The sequence below is a fragment of the Primulina tabacum genome, chromosome 16, assembly GCF_025594145.1.
Source record: "Primulina tabacum isolate GXHZ01 chromosome 16, ASM2559414v2, whole genome shotgun sequence".
NCBI classification, from domain to species: domain Eukaryota; kingdom Viridiplantae; phylum Streptophyta; class Magnoliopsida; order Lamiales; family Gesneriaceae; genus Primulina; species Primulina tabacum.
In genome coordinates, this window is record NC_134565.1 from 2,767,112 (window position 1) to 2,784,640 (window position 17,529).

Here is a 17,529-nt window from a genome sequence, read left to right on the forward strand (position 1 = left end):
CGGACTTGCCAGTGGTGTGTGAGTTTGCTGATAGTCTTCCCAGATGAGATTCCTGGATTGCCTCCGATTCGAGAGATAGACTTCGGTATTGAGTTGATGCCCGGAACAGTTCCGATTTCGAGGGCTCCGTACAGGATGGCACCGATCGAGTTAAAAGAGTTGAAAGAACAGTTGGAGGATTTACTGGTCCAAGGGGTATATCAGACTGAGTGTATCTCCTTGGGGTGCTCCAGTACTGTTTGTGAGGAAGAAAGATGGGTCGATGAGACTTTGTATTGACTACCGGCAACTGAATAAGGCAACGGTAAAGAATAAATATCCATTGCCTCGTATTGATGATTTATTTGATCAGTTGCAGGGTTCTTCGGTGTATTCCAAGATCGATCTGAGATCTGGATACCATCAACTGGGAGTCAGGGATTCTGATATCTCGAAAACTGCATTTAGAACCATGTATGGACACTATGAATTTATTGTCATGCCATTTGGTTTGACGAATGCACCAGCGATATTCATGGGATTAATGAACCGTATCTTTCAGAAATATCTCGATGATTTTGTGATTATTTTCATCGATGATATCTTGATCTATTCAAAGAATGTGATGGAGCATGCTGAGCATTTAAGAACTGTGTTGAGAATTTTGAGGGCGGAGAAATTATATGTTAAGCTGTCGAAATGTGAGTTCTGGTTGAAACAAGTGGTATTTCTGGGGCATAGTACATCCGGAGACGGGATACCCATTGATCCCAGCAAGGTTGAGGCCGTGATTTCTTGGCAAAGACCTACATCAGTGCCCGAGATTCGGAGTTTTATGGGTTTGGCAGGATATTATCATCGATTCATCAAAGATTTCTCCAGTATTGCCAAACCGATTACACAGTTAACTCAGAAGAATGCTCCATTTGTTTGGTCTGAGGAATGCGAGACCAGCTTTCTTGAATTAAAGAAAAGATTGACCAGTGTGCCTGTGTTGACGATTCCTTCAGGTACTGGTGACTTTGTGGTTTATTGTGATGCATCTCATCGAGAATTGGGTTGTATTCTGATGCAGCGAGGGCATGTCATTGCATATGCCTCGAGACAACTGAAGCCACATGAAACTCGTTACCCAATTCACGATCTGGAATTGGCAGCCATTGTCTTTGCTTTAAAGATATGGCGACATTATCTCTACGGTGAAAAGTTTGAGATATATTCTGATCACAAGAGCTTGAAGTATTTGTTTTCACAATCCGAGTTGAATATGAGGCAGCGAAGATGGCTTGATTTGCTTAAAGATTTTGATTGTGAAATCAAATACTACCTAGGGAAGTCCAATGCAGCAGCTGATGCACTGAGTCGAAAGGTATGTTCTCTATCCTTATCGACGATTGGTGTGTCGAATTTGATAAAAGACTGCTGTTTGTCTGGATTAACCTTTGAAACAGATTGTCAGCCTCTGAGGTTATGTACGATTCGAGCTGAACCAGAATTGATAGTGAAAATCAAAGAGGCACATAAGGTTGATCAGAACGTACAGAATTCGATTGCAATGGTCAGAACTGGTCATCAATCGGAATATCAGGTTCGAAACGGTATTTTGTATGTGAAAATCGTATTGTTGTGCCAAAAGTTTCAGAATTGAGACAACAAATATTGGCAGAAGTGCACAACAGTCGTTTTAGCATTCATCCTGGTGGCAGGAAAATGTATAATGATTTGAAGACACAATATTGGTGGAAGCAAATGAAATCTGATGTTACTGAATTTGTAGCCAAGTGTTTGAACTGCCAATAGGTGAAGGCTGAAAGAAAGAAACCAGGAATATTATTACAGAGTTTGTCGATTCCTGAATGGAAACAGGATCACATTTCCATGGATTTTGTGACACAGTTGCCACGATCCTCCCGAGGTTGTGATGCGATTTGGGTTGTGATCGATCGATTAACCAAATTTGCATGTTTCATTCCATACAAGATGACGTACAGATATGATCAGATGGCCGATATCTATGTCAAGGAAGTGATTAGATTACACGGAGTGCCGAAGTCGATTGTTTCAGACCGTGATCCCCGGTTACTTCGCACTTCTGGCAGAGTTTGCAGCAAGCTCTAGGTACGAAGTTACATCTGAGTACCGCATATCATCCACAGACTGATGGACAGTCAGAACGGACGATTCAGACATTGGAAGATATGCTAAGTAACTATAGTGCTTGATTTTAAAAACTAACTGGCAAGATGCACTGCCTTTTTGTGAATTTTCGTACAACAATAGCTATCAAACGAGTATTGAGATGCCTCCATTCGAAGCGTTGTACGGAAAGAAATGCAGATCCCCTCTCTATTGGGATGATATCTCTGAAGTTCCGGAGACTGGACCTGATATGATCAGAGATATGATTGAAAAAGTAAAGTTGATTTAGAAGAAGATGAAGGCAGCTCAGGACCGACAAGCCAAATATGCCAACCTTCAACGTAGACCGTTGGTATTTGAGGTAGGAGATCGAGTATTCCTGAAGATTTCTCCTTTCAGGGGTGTTGTCAGATTTGGCAAGAAAGGAAAGTTGTCTCCACGATACGTTGGTCCATATGAAATTCTCGAGAAGATAGGAGATCGTGCCTATCGACTCGCTTTACCGCCTTCATTATCAGGAATACATGACGTTTTTCATGTATCTATGCTGCGAAAATATATCCCCGATGATTCTCATGTTATTCAGCCAGACGAGACCGAACTGGATGAGACATTGAGTTATGTCGAGAAACCGATTCAGATTATCAATCGTAAAGAAAAACAGCTCAGAACAAAGACGATTCCTCTTGTGAAAGTTCAATGGACTCGTCATGGCATTGAAGAAGCAACTTGGGAGACTGAATCAGACATGAGACATGAATTCCCAGCATTATTTCACTGATGTAGCTATTACATTCCTTCTTACTGATATGATCGATTGTCTGTGATTTCGGGGACGAAATCATATCTTAGTGGGGGAGAAATGTAATGCCCGAGATTTTATATCGTGTTAAATTACGATTATTGAATTTTAATCGAGATAATTATGAAAGGGCTAACCGAGACACGAAATGAGATCGCGTGTGAAAATTAATGTGCGAGGGCGGTAGCATCGGCGCACATGCGCGACCGGATGCGCGCACATGCGCCAAGCAGGCAGAAGACCTCGCGCATATGCGCGGAAGATGTCACGCATATGCGCGAGCCTGTGCAAGCGATTTCCAGAGGACCTCGCGCATATGCGCGAGCTGCCAAGGCCGAGACCAGTAGGTCTCGCGCATATGCGCCAGTAATGTCGCGCATATGCGCGAGTCATGCAAAAGGAAAAATCGACATGTGGTGTATTATGCAACGTTGGTATTGTCAGAATTGAATAGGATTCATATATGATGTTCTTGTTATGTTAGACATCATAGAATCGAAGACAGACTAAGAAACAGACTGATTATGGAATTGTTATGAATTTTCTGAGTATATTGATTTGAAATCGGACAGATTTGGATTATGAATGAATTACAGATTATATCGGATATGAGTTATGATTTGTAATTTATGTCGGTTGATATGGTATCGACGGGGATACTGAGATTGTGCCGTTATGCCGTTGATTTGAATTAAATCCAGATTAATCAGATTCGGTGTTGAATTAAGAATAGAACATTGATATTATGATTCTCGATATGTCGTTTCAGATTTACAGAGACAGTCTTGAGTTCAGAACTGATATTGCTGCAGACCGAGACTACAAACGAAAGGTATAAGTCAATGTGGTATTGGGAGATCGACTTGAGTCGGTTCAGACTTGAGTTTCCCTAAATCACATACTTTACTTTATTGCATTGATATTTGCATTGATTTGATTGATGTACTTGTTCTCTTGAATTATAGATAGCATGTATTAGACGAGTAATCTTGTGACAGAAGTGCCTGATAGTGACGGGATCGCCACGGGCACATTGCACGATGTCACAAGATAGTATAGAAATCTTGGGACAGATGTACCTGATAGTGACGGGATCGCCACGGGCACATTGCACGATGTCACAAGATAGGATATTGGCGATATGGCCACAGTCCATGACGGTTAGGTCAGGACACTGGATGTTTGGTTATATCGACATGGATAGAACTGGAGTTTTTCTATTACTGTTGGTCGATATATGAATACCCACATCTGGAAACTGGGATCCCTAGATTAGGATTGAGTCTAGTCTGAGTCGTGGAGTCACAAGCATTGTCGACAGTTTGATATTGATTATGTTTCAGCTTTTGATATATATTGCTGTTATCTATCCATGCTTTTATGTTTATCATATGATTGCATGTTTCGTTGATTTATATTGAGATTATATTCTCACCGGAATTATCCGGCTGTTGTCTTGTTTGTATGTGTACATGATAACAGGTGGGACATGATCAGGGTCCAGGAGATGAGGAGAGATCGTGATAGAGTGGAGACTTCGGACTTTGATGTATATAGGGTTTTGGCACTTGATAATTAGATGTTGAACCTTAGTCTTTACTGATTTGTAAACAGTACAGGACTTGTACTTTATTTTATATTGAGTTGTATATTAGTTTGATCTCACTACTTTCCGCATTAAAAAGAAAAAAATTTATGATCATAATTACTTGATTAATAAATTGATCCTGATGATGATTAAGAATTGATTCGCGTCCGGGTCCCCACATATGTAATGACTTTTGGATTTCTTTAAGATTTCCAGAGATTTTAGAGAATTTTGATACTATTTCTAGGAACTTGTTAGACTGAATCATAATTTTTATCTTTGGAATAAGTCATGCAAATAATTAATTTCAAACATGTGTTTGTATCTATATAATTTGAGAAAATTCATATCCTCGAACATTTAATCCCTCAATAATAATAATTCCGCATGTTTGAAATAATTTACTGAGGTTTTAATATCATTTATTGCTCAGTTATAAAACCAATGCTTTTTTTTATATATAACTTTATAAAAATTGAGGAGCAAACTAAATGTTAGGTCAAATCCTAAGTTGAAATGATGATTTTTCTCCGATTTACTCTAATTTTATTATATTAATTTTTTGAGTTTTTTCACTCACCTTTCCTATATTTAATAAAGTTTATATTTACATTATCTATTGTATATTATAATTTTCCAACTTGAAAATAAAAATAAGTGTCAAATATAATAAGGAAATAACTTGTGTGAGACAGTCTCACGGATCGTATTTTGTGAGACGGGTCTCTATTTGGGTCATTCCATGAAAAATTATTATTTTTTATGCTAAGAGTATACTTTTTATTGTGAATATCGATAGGGTTGACCCGTCTCACAGATAAAGATTCGTGAGACCGTCTCGTACGATACCTACTCATAAAATAAATGATATGAATGCAGAAATTCATATATTTTTTAGCGGTTGTGAAATAGAAAATATATATTTGACGATCATAAATTTGATTTCTTGCTTTTGAAAAAAAGATGTTTTTGGTTATATGATTGGATAAGACATAATTAACTTGTAAATTAAGACATAATTAACTTGTAAATTTAGTTAATGTGTTGTTTACAACTAATTCCACGTCTGAGTTTATATTTTTCAAATCATATTATATAATAATAAATACCATTTTACAAATATAAATATTCTACCACAACTATATTGTGAGACGGTTTTACGAATATTTATCTGTGAGAAGAGTTAACTTGATCGATATTCACAATAAAAAATAATAATTTTAGCCTAAAAAATAATAATTTTTCGTAGATGACCAAAATAAGATATGTATCTCACAAAATACGACGTTTGATAAATTCTCAGACGAATTTTTACTAATATTCTAATACAATCCCCTATTCCCAGCCTGGATCTCTCTTTCTCTCACACACAGTACAGACGAATATATTCACACAGCATGGCAGATTCATTAATGGCGTTCATCCCTCCCAACTGAAACTCTCACTCACTTTCTCCTTACCCACATACTTCATAATGGAGCACCCAACCAAATGATTCGCCGCCCTTTTTTCCTCCTACCGGCAATAATTCTGTAGATTGCACCCAAGCACAATGCGTCTGCTGGGTTCACGGAACTTGCCCGGAATGTTGCTTCTCCTTTTCTTGTTCTTCTTCACTGTTTCCTCAGATTTGTCGGGAGATAGGGCGGCCCTCTTGGCCTTCCGCTCCGCCGTCGGGGGGCGAACGCTGCTCTGGAACACCACCCTCACCACCCCATGCAGCTGGCCGGGAGTTCTGTGTGAGAACAACCGCGTCACGGCCCTCCGCCTCCCGGGCTCCTCTCTACTTGGTTCTATTCCTGCCAATACTTTGGCCGGGTTAACGGCTCTTCGTACTCTCAGCCTTCGGCTCAACCATCTCTCCGGCCCGCTTCCTTCTGACCTCTCCCAGCTTTCTCAGCTTCGTAATCTTTATCTTCAGGGGAACCAGTTTTCCGGCCCTGTACCCGATTTTATTTTTTCACTTCACGCCCTTGTGCGGTTGAATCTGGCTTCGAACAATTTTTCGGGTCAAATTCCATCTGGATTTAACAATTTGACTCGTCTGCGTACGCTTTACCTGGAGAATAACCAATTTAGTGGCGTTTTACCCGACATTGATATTCCTGATCTTCCGCAGTTTAATGTTTCTTTTAACAATTTAAATGGGTCGGTGCCGAAAGGGCTTGAGGGGAAGCCCAAAGAGGCGTTTTTGGGAACTTTGCTTTGTGGGAAGCCTCTTGATAATGCATGTGCTGAAGTAGGCGGGGAACCTCCGGCTGCTTCTCCTGTAGAGAATGGAAATGGGATTCTAAACTCGGGAAAAGGTGGGAAAAAGAAGTTGCCTGGTGGTGCAATTGCTGGAATCGTGATAGGATCTGTTGTTGGCTTCATTTTGCTGCTATTTGTTGTTTTGTTTTTGTGTATGAAGAGGAGCGGAAAGAAGGCTAGGTCTGTAGATTTAGCGGCGATCAAGAGCCAAGAAAATGACTCGGGCAGAAAACCTGTGGAGTCTGAAAATGGCGGAATGGGCAATGGATTTTCAGTGGCTTCCGCAGCCGCTGCTGCAGTGAGTGCTAATGGGAATGGGAAGGCAGAAAATGGAGCTGACATGGCAGTTGCCAAGAAGTTAGTATTCTTTGGTAACGGGTCGAGGGTGTTCGATTTGGAAGATTTGCTGAGGGCCTCGGCCGAGGTTTTGGGAAAGGGGACGTTCGGGACATCATACAAGGCAGTTTTGGAAGTGGGGACTGTGGTGGCTGTGAAGAGGCTGAAAGATGTTGCCATTTCGGAAAGAGAATTCAAGGAGAAAATTGAGGGGGTTGGAACCATGGAGAACGAGAATTTGGTGCCTCTTAGGGCTTACTACTACAGTAGAGAGGAGAAGCTTCTTGTATATGACTACATGCAAATGGGAAGCCTTTCTGCACTTCTTCATGGTGAGTCAGATTTTTAGATTTCCGTGTTTCAATTTTGTTTATGATATTTTATGTTGATCTTGGCTCAAATCATACAACGGGAATTGTCAAGGCTACAAAATCTCATTAATTTTTTTCGCTGTACATATCAATTGTAGCTTTTCTATTTGGTTGCAACTTACAAAGATAGAATCTTTTAGAGTGATACTATGTTGGATATGGATTTTTGCTTGTAATAATCATACATAATGCATAGATAGATCGACGAATCGCTTCTTTGGCATGAATATTGTTGGTAAGAATAAATTGTTTATAGATTGTCGGTGATGTGTAGTTGAGGCTAGAACTCCATCAATTATCTAAATCTGCTGTTATGAAATCAGGAGCTCATTTTGACCACTTTAGCTTAAGTTGGATGAGAATTTCATGTTTTTGTAAATATTATATTAAAGTTTTTATTTTAGACGGAGGCTATTTTACACTAAAAGAAATCATATCAAGTCATATATTAAATGAGAGTTTTGGTAGAGATTAGGTATGAAACTATCGCTTTTACTATTCATACAACTTCATCCATGCTGGCTGAGTGTCATATGCAATGCTCTCTCATTTAAGTTGACTTTATTCGTTTTCTTGTTGTGTTTAATTAATTGTTTGTTCTCTTGAAGTCTGATCTTAGTTAAAGATGTTAACTTTTTTCTTGGATGGTAACTTTTTTCTTGGTTATATTGGTAAGAGTTGGCAGTTTGGTGTGTTCCACGTAAAAGCATAAGCTTTAACCTCTAATTTTCAAGTAATTGCTTTATTTTGTGATAATTTATCTGTGCTAATGGGCTATCTTACTATTTTAACCTTTACCCTGCTCAGGAAATAAAGGGGCTGGTCGAACACCATTAAATTGGGAAACGAGATCAAGCATTGCCCTTGGAGCTGCTCGTGGAATCGAATACATTCATTTTCAAGGTCCCAATGTGGCCCATGGAAACATTAAATCATCAAATATACTTCTTACCAAGTCGTGTGAACCTAGAGTCTCTGATTATGGACTGAACCATCTAGTTGGTCCTTCATCCTCTCCAACCCGAGTCACCGGCTATCGTGCACCCGAAGTGACCGATCCTCGCAAAGTCTCCCAAAAAGCTGATGTTTATGGATTTGGTGTGTTGCTTTTGGAGCTTCTTACTGGCAAAGCGCCAACACACGCCCTCTTAAACGACGAAGGAGTCGACCTGCCTAGATGGGTTCAGTCTGTAGTTCGAGAAGAGTGGACTTCTGAAGTTTTTGATCTCGAACTTCTCCGATACCAGAACGTAGAGGAAGAACTAGTGCAACTCTTGCAACTCGGTATCGACTGCACGGCTCAGCACCCGGATAATCGTCCCTCCATTTCTGAAGTTGCAAGACGGATCGAAGATCTACGACTATCAAGCTCACGAGACGTGCGAGGTCAGATTGATCATGTAACTGAAGCTGATTAAAAAGTTCTATCTAGACATTTCCAACCAAGAAATTAAATCCTTTTGAGCTTAGTTGTATTTGTTTGTTGAGTTGGGCTTGGTTCTTAGTTGTCAAGAATTAACAGCTCATCTACTCCCCCCTCTCCTACATTATCATGAGTTCCATTTGTTCTTGTTGGGTGGAATACGGTTGCTGTAATTATTACCTGTACCTTTACCCTTTTTCTTTTGCTTTTTGAACATTGTTATATCCTTTTGTGTTGTATTGATTGAGAGCCAACAGTTACTTATTGTGACTATATTTGCTGCATACAATTGAACTCAGCCATATCGAAACTTGACTCAATCAAACCACTGGTCAATCGATTTCTATTAGTATCTGCGGATCAAATTATGTGAGGAGTTGGGAACAAATTCTCCTTAAATACCAATAAATTCAGAGTTTGAAAATTTGAACTTTAGTGAAGGTGACAAATACCTGCAATCCTCACAGGTAAAGAGTGCTGGTGAGGGTCACAAAGTATGACATTATGTCATTAAAAGAACTGCATGCAAAAGCAAATTAATGGTCCACTATTGATGTTTTTGATGGTCCAACTTTAATACAGACCAAAACCTCTGGATTTTTTTTGTAAGTATCCATTCAAAATGTTGAGAAAGAAACCAAATTTTAGCAATATGGGTGCTATTTTTTGTCCCTTTGTTTCCTAATCTTGAAAGCCATTTAATATCCGATACAGAGATTTTTGACGTGTAGATTTGGTCATTTGAAGAAAGCCCACCAAAAATCTAGATTTAAGAATTTTAAATATTTCATCTTGTTTTCTTTTTAAATTGAAGAAAGTTAAAGAGTATTTAAAAGCCTGTTAGGTTGATGAAGTTAATTAATTTGGAAAATGATTTGAGAAATGTTCGGTGTGTTTAAAATTTTCCACAGTTACTATTGAAATTGTTTATCTTGATATTAAGTGAATTTGAATTTCGTCAATCCAAACAAATCAAAGAATTTAAAATCTGTCAATCCAAATACAACTTAATTATATCTCAGAATTTAGAAACATAGTAAACTTTAGCATTGTATTCTATTTGGTGTGTTCAAAGGCTTTCACGTGACACCAAAATGGAAACTAATTTGTCATGGGGCCGATCCATCGTGTGCGTGTGTTCCTTTCTCACTAGGGTAATTTGAAAGAGTATGTCTTTTGTGAGACGATCTCACGAATCTTTATCTGTGAGACGGGTCAACTATACCAATATTTACAATAAAAAGTAATATTTTTAGCGTAAAAAATAATATTTTTTCATGAATGACTCAAATAAGATATCTGTATCACAAAATACGACCCGTGAGACCGTCTCATACAAGTTTTTGTCAATTTAAAATTCACAATTACTTAAAAATGGAAATCTCAGTGAAAAAAAAAAAATCTCAATAATTTCATTCTTTTTCGAAGTGCCACGAAGTTGATAATTAATGCAAATTTAATCTTATAAATAACATCCAACATACACCAATACATTTGCCTAGTGAACCAAGTCAAATGGAATAATGGTCAATAACTCAAGTGGTTCAACACCCACAGACCACCAATCGGCAGCTAAAGCCGGATGGACCTTCATATTATAAATACTATTGCTACCGACAAATATATTGATAATCAAAGTATACTATTTGAAGGAAATTTTTTATCCGAGTATATATATTTAGCCATTTGTAATTTTATGTGTCTTAATCTGACGTGAAATTGGTGTGACACTATATGACGTAGGACTCGTCGTTTGTCATTTTTATCAAAAACTATAGTAAGTGATAACGATCAAACTCAACTCTTTTAAAATTTAAAGTATCACAAGCACTTTGACGCATCGTTGACATTATGTAGGAATGCTATTTACCAAAAGTTATAGCTGGTGGTAACAGTACAACTCAAATCTATTAAATTGTACAACAGCAAAAGTGCGCTGACGCAGGACCGAAAGTTTGACGTTCACAAAAAAAATATAGCTAGTGATAATAGTTCGACTCAAATATTTTAAACAATATAGCAACGCAAACATCGAGTTTCGATTGTTCTACCCAGTACAGACAGCTATTGCACCCAAACAATCTTCTTCTCAACAATTGCGCTCATTGTAATCAGTAAGAATCGAACGTGTAGTCTTGACTCTGATGTTTATTGTAGGACCTAACGATTGCCGCTTTACCAAAAGATACAACTTATCGTAACAGTTCAACTTAAATATTTTAAATCATTAAGTAACGCAAATTCTATCGACATGAACAATTATTACACATCAATACATGACGTCGACGAATACAGTGTCGCTTCTATCACACTCATGTGAAAAGAATTTAAATTGTCAAAAAAAAAAAAAAAACATACAAGATCAGAACTTACATTAAACAGCCTAAACCCAACATACATATCCAGATATTGTTTCCTTTTCTAAGTCACAAGTGATTTTGATGGCCCATCTCTCTGAAGGTGATGATGGAGTTACAGCTTTGTTTTAAATCACACCAACTTGGCAGTCTCCCAACAGGCTTAACAAATATCTTTTGTAGTCAAATTGGCATGTGCCTTTTCATTATTAATCATTTTTGTCAATTTTGACTGTTTTTGGAACGAATTAAATTTGATTGTTTTTTCGTATTGGGTGAATAATCATTTTTTAAAATAAAGAAAATAAAAAAAATTAGAAAATGATTGAGTTTTTATAACTATTTATGCTAATAAGAAAGATAATAAATGTACATGAAATCAACCTAATAACTTTTAAACTCTTCGAGCGTTTACTGTTTTATCAAAAATTATAGTTAGTGATAACAGTACAATTTCAATATTTTTAAAACATATTGCAACTTAAGCGTTGCGTATCAACCGCTCTATCAACATGGAAAATTATCGCGTCCCAACATACTCAATATTAAAACAAAGAGTATGCCTCTTGTGAGACGGTCTCACGAATCTTTATCTGTGAGACGGGTCAACCCTACTGATATTCACAATAAAAAGTAATACTCTTAGCATAAAAAATAATATTTTTCATGGATGATGACCCAAATAAGATATCCGTATCACAAAATACGACTCGTGAGACCGTCTCACACAAGTTTTTGCCTAAACCAAAATATACCACTGTGAAAAAATGCCTAAAGATTTTTTTAGAAATAAAAAATAATAAAATCAGTTCAATTTAGCTGTCCTCGGAAAATGACTGACGTCATATCGATGAACCTACGTTATTGAAATTTTACAAAATCTAAAAGATGAAATCTCTTGCTAACCAAATCGGATCCGGTACCGGGCTAGTTTGATATTGATCTACCTATTCTACCCTCAGATAATAACAGTCTCAATTTGTAGAAGCCCGTTCTCATTAGATGGGCTCTTTTGGGCCTTTTACAGTCTTGTTACCAAAATGGGCCTTAAATGTGGGTCATCATGTGTGTACCACATTAACCCTGACCCACGAATTTGATCCATCATGGATATTAAATGGGCTTCTAATTGTATTTTAATTCAATTAGTTGGGCTCATGTTAAGAAGTTTAACTGGGTAAATTATATGGCCCATGTACTTCAATTTTAGATTGAGTCGTCATGTTCGATTTTGGCTCGAATTCGAATATTTCAGCTTAAATTCATATAAACAAATTAGTGTCAACCCATTTTCGAGAATTGTTGCCCTAAGATGGTACAAGTCGTTATCTAGTAGGAAATTCTTGCATTATACATTAGAAACAACCATATTTGGCTCATTAACTGCTCAGACTCATTACTCCAATGTATGTCTTAAAAAGGTTCAATTTCAATTAAACCCACCAGCCAAAGAATTTGAATTCTATGCTCCACAAACAAATTACATCAAGAAAATCATGAATATCTCATATTTTTTTGATCGGAAAATAAATGGAGGCTCGAAGCATATACCTCTCTCAGTCAGCATCTCGGCGTGCTTCGTTAATATTGCCATCAATTCAAGTTGACACATATTTGTAAACAAAAATGTATCCATGTTTCATGTTGTATATGTGTACCTAATTGATGATGTAGTTTGGAAGTGTTAGCCACTAAAATAAAAATAGAGGGCAACAAGAAGAGGTGCATGTAAAGCATTTGGGGCAAATTTCACGACCAGCAATATTGTGGTCTACGTTAAACTTTGTCATTTTCAATAAGAACCTTTTTTATTTAATATTATTTCGAATATAATATTTGCGGGATTATCGATTATTATTTTCGCGATTTTACGTTGGTGTAACAACAACAAGTATTTAGAAATAGTGTTAAGTTGCATGGGTGCTATCATTTATGAACATCAAAACTTTTGATCCTTTTGTAAGTTATATACATTAAACAATAGGGTTGAAACTTGAAAGTACATTCACCCATGAAGAGATGGAGCATGGTTTGTTCCCCCTTTAATCTCTTTATATTTTTCTCCATCCCTTTTTCTCTTTTTTCTTTTTTGGTTGCAAAGTGGTGAACTTTTTTGAGAATGAGACCTTTTTAGTCTCCATGTGCTCCCATCAACTTCATCTCCAATAGTGGGTTCATTTCATATGAAAGACAAAACACATTCATAAAAGAAAAAGATGAAAATTCCCACAAACAAAAGCAATCTCAAAGTTTCTTGGATTAATCTTCATAAATTAAATGGGGCAAAAGATATAAATTGATATGGTGTATGTATCTCAATACATATATATATATATATATACATATATATATATATATATATAGATATATGTAAGTATTTATATGTGAGATGAATAACAAACAAAAAGTAAGAGAAGAAGGGGTGTTGTAAGTGGTAACATGTCACACACACACACTAGGAAAAAGGAATAAAGTTAGCAAAGGTCCTATTTACAACCAAAAAGCTTATTTGAAATGACATCTTCTTTGCTAGGAAGGATCTAAAGAGAAGAGGAGTCAGTCTTTTTTATCTTATACATATAACCTATAGATAGAGATGTAAATCATCACCCAACTAACACTAATCATCAATCTATGAACAACATGGGGTCCAATTTTATTATTATAAAAAAAAATGGAATCTTTTAATTTCATTGTTTAATTTTTACATAAAGACGTTCTAATTCAGAAATAAAATAATGTATCGCGTTTTGATAGTTTACCCGAGGAGCGAGTATGCTCGGAAGGATTTCGAATTCATTAAGTTTACAAAGTTTTCGGAGATATAGTTTTGGGTATGATTGATTGGCCTAATTTCTAGAGGGTGTCTTTTTGCCAGTTTAAACGTTACGGACAAATTGTTAAGGGTTAGGTAATCTTGCTAATCTAGCTACACAAGCCCCATCTCACAATTGTAATGGAGATCAAATAGTCTCGTGATTCTTTGCATCTCATTAACATACGACACTGTAAACTTAGATACTAAAATTTAATAACATAGAGTAACAAAACAAATAGTTGGTAAATTAAAATTGGAACTCGCATAATTTGTACAACTAGAAATCTTTGCATGATTTGTTTCAGAAGGAGGAGGTTCATGGCCAAGAGGAAAGATGTACGAGCGACGAGACAAACATATAAAACTTAAAATGAAATTTTCTCGATAATTTATGTTCTAATGTTAGTGAAATAGAGATTAGTTATGTGAAACAATAAAGTAAACCCAATATTTAAATAATAATTGAGCTATCCAAGAATGATAGAATTGCATCAAGTATAAGGGAAAACAGAGCATGTGGGTGGGGTAGCCTCACACCTTTAAATCCAAAAAGAGAAGTTTCCCTGAGAGAGTCCAAAAGTCAAAGCATCAAATCTTAAAGATTAAAAAGCGCCTTTCCAAAAGAATCAAACCGCACAATTATACGTTTTTAGGCTTCATTTTCCGTAACAAACCAACTGTAGAGCACACACACACACACACATATATATGTATGTATATGTATGTATCTGTCTGTGTATATGTTACTGTCATTATTACTTCTGGATCTCTACCTGTATAGCCCAGCAAATAGCATTCACCCTTTATAAATATTTTAAATTTTTTATTATAAAAAATATTTATTTTATTTTATTTGTGAGCAGTAGAGAGAGTGTTAACTAATTAAAAAGGTGGCACAGCTGTGCAGTTTGTATTTAAACCAGAGGTATCTGGCAGACAGTGGGCAATTTATTTAACATACTAGAAATTTATATGATTGCACCAACTTGATATTTATATGATTAGACTTACTTATGAGATGATAATGATAATGACTCCTTTTATTTCAGAATTGATACATATTCATTCTATGCTCCTTGTGATATTAAAATTATCAAAACATGTTCTTGCATAAATTTTCTTTGCATGCGTCGATGAAAATTTTCGGGTTTTCACACATCTCTCTGTTCATTGGAAGTTTCGTGCGTTGATGAAAATTTTCGGGTTTTCACATCTCTCTCTATTCATTGGAAGTTTCATCATGCGTTGATGCACATTTTCGGGTTTTCACATCTTTTTTTATTCATTAGAATTTTCTTGCTCGAAATTTGGGTTTAAAATAATTCAAAATGATAAGAATAAGTTAAATAGAGGGAAAGTAGCATCAATCCAACAATTTCAAGTATTTCGTTGCAATGCAGGGTCGAAGGAGATTTTTTTTGGAGAAATTTTCCAAAAATTTAGAGTTTGGAGATTTTGACAGAGATGGATAGCCTACGGCGTGAGGTTTCTTGAACATTTTATGGAATCAAATTTCGAAATTCTTACGCAAAGTTATGAGGTCTACAAGAATTTCATTAAAAAAAAAAGGAAAAGACTTAAGCGCTGAGGAGCCTTTTGGCAGCACTGAGTCGCATGTACTTCTAATTTTTAGGCGTTGAGGCGCCTTCTAGTGGCGTTGAGGAACCTAGGGCTCAAATTTCTTGTTTTAATGCTCTTTTTAGCGGTGCTGAGGCACTAGTAGCTCGAATTTTTGGCGTTGAGGCACTTAAGTACCTTGTTTGCGCAACTTAATACTAAAATAAACGCTAAGGCGCCAAACTTCTCCCAACCGGATTATGAATCTGACAGCTCTGATGCCACTTAAATATTATGTTCCGAGACCGAGGCATATCGACACCGATGTTGTTTAACAATCACACAATCGTAAACGATAAGCATCAAAAGTACAAAATTTTCAAATCAGCCTATTTATTTCATAAAACGAAATATTATCTTTAGAACCCCAAAATAACGTAATGTTTTATAGCAGTGGAATATAAAGTATAATCTAGCGAAAATGAAAATGAACAACAATAGCGATCTTATTTTTGTTCACATCCCCAAAACTGGATATGTTCTTCATCCTCAATTTTTCTTCATTCTTATGTGAGAGGGGTTTAGAGTGGGTGAGTGAGTGAATGATATAGTCGTCACTTAATAAATGAGGGCGAGAATTATCCCTGTTTTGAGAACAATATATATATATATATATATATATATATATATATTTATACACACACACACAAAATAGTAGATTTTGCCAGTAAATGAAATAATCGAAATCTAGTAATTAATAATAACATGAATCATATTTCACAAGTGCACTAAAATAACTATGTTTCTCATTGTTAAACTAATATCAGTCTTCTATATGTTACTTCCTTTAAGATGTGAGACCAGTAATCAATAGTAAACAGTAATCAATAGTGTTCATAATATACATCCCTATCATTCAGTTGATAATTACTCAGCACATGAAAATTAGTAATAAATAATCATATATTCAGAAAAATCGTACTTTTTAAAATATATGTAATTTAAAACAATAGATTATTACGAAAAACAAGTATGCAAACTTAATCAAAATATATATAAGCTCACTTACCGATAATAGATCAAACAGAAAAAATTTCGGAATGTTGGAATGAATTTGAAATGATAAACCACCTAGACAAATTTTGTATAAAAAGAGAATTTATAGAATTTTGGTGTGGATTTTGTCTAGTATTGAGCCACTATTTATAGGCTCTACGGATAGAAGTTGAATGATTGCCATTATGTCTCTTTTTTATGGCAATAATTCCACCTTAATGCCTGTCATAACTGCATGAAAATTTAGTTGTTTGAGACCCTTCATATTTTCGAATTTTTTGGGCGTTTTGTGTTGAAATTACGGATAATATATTAACATGATAACTTCTTTTATTTCAGAATTGAATATATGTTTATTCTTTGCTGCTTGTGATATTAAAATTCTCAAAACATGTACCTGCATAAAATATTCCTTTCACGCATTGATGAAAATTTTCGGATTTTCACATACAGATAACGATCACAGATTCCTACGTCATAAAATTTGTTTTCTACTTTATATTAATTTTTCCGTTGTTACCGTTAGTACTACTGTTGTGAAGGGAGTGACATTATAGAAATGAAACTTAGAGAAAAAATACTATATTCTAAGGTAATTTATCAGCGACAAATTTGATATTTGAAGCACATCTTCAACACTACAAAGGCTTTAGATGGCTTCTTCTTCTTCTTTTATTTTCTTTGTAGGGATATACTCATTTTGAGTTATGGTATTTGCTAGTTGTCCAATATCGGTTAGATAAAATACCTAGGAATTGTATATATGGTCTTGGACAATCCTCCCCCCTTGAGCTAGCTTTTGGGGTTGAGTTAATTCCAAATTTCAATCTTAACATGGTATCAGAGCTCAGGT

The 17,529-nt window shown here is 36.0% G+C and overlaps 1 protein-coding gene across 1 annotated transcript; it reads left to right on the forward strand.

Moving 5' to 3' along the window:
* Positions 1-5,845: 5,845 nt before the first annotated feature.
* Positions 5,846-9,160, forward strand: LOC142528710 (putative inactive receptor kinase At1g48480). Its single transcript, XM_075633820.1, has 2 exons — positions 5,846-7,426; positions 8,273-9,160. Exons 1-2 carry the CDS (start codon positions 6,061-6,063, stop codon positions 8,881-8,883), a joined length of 1,977 nt encoding a protein of 658 aa, XP_075489935.1. The 5' UTR covers positions 5,846-6,060; the 3' UTR covers positions 8,884-9,160.
* The last annotated feature ends 8,369 nt before the right edge of the window (positions 9,161-17,529 follow it).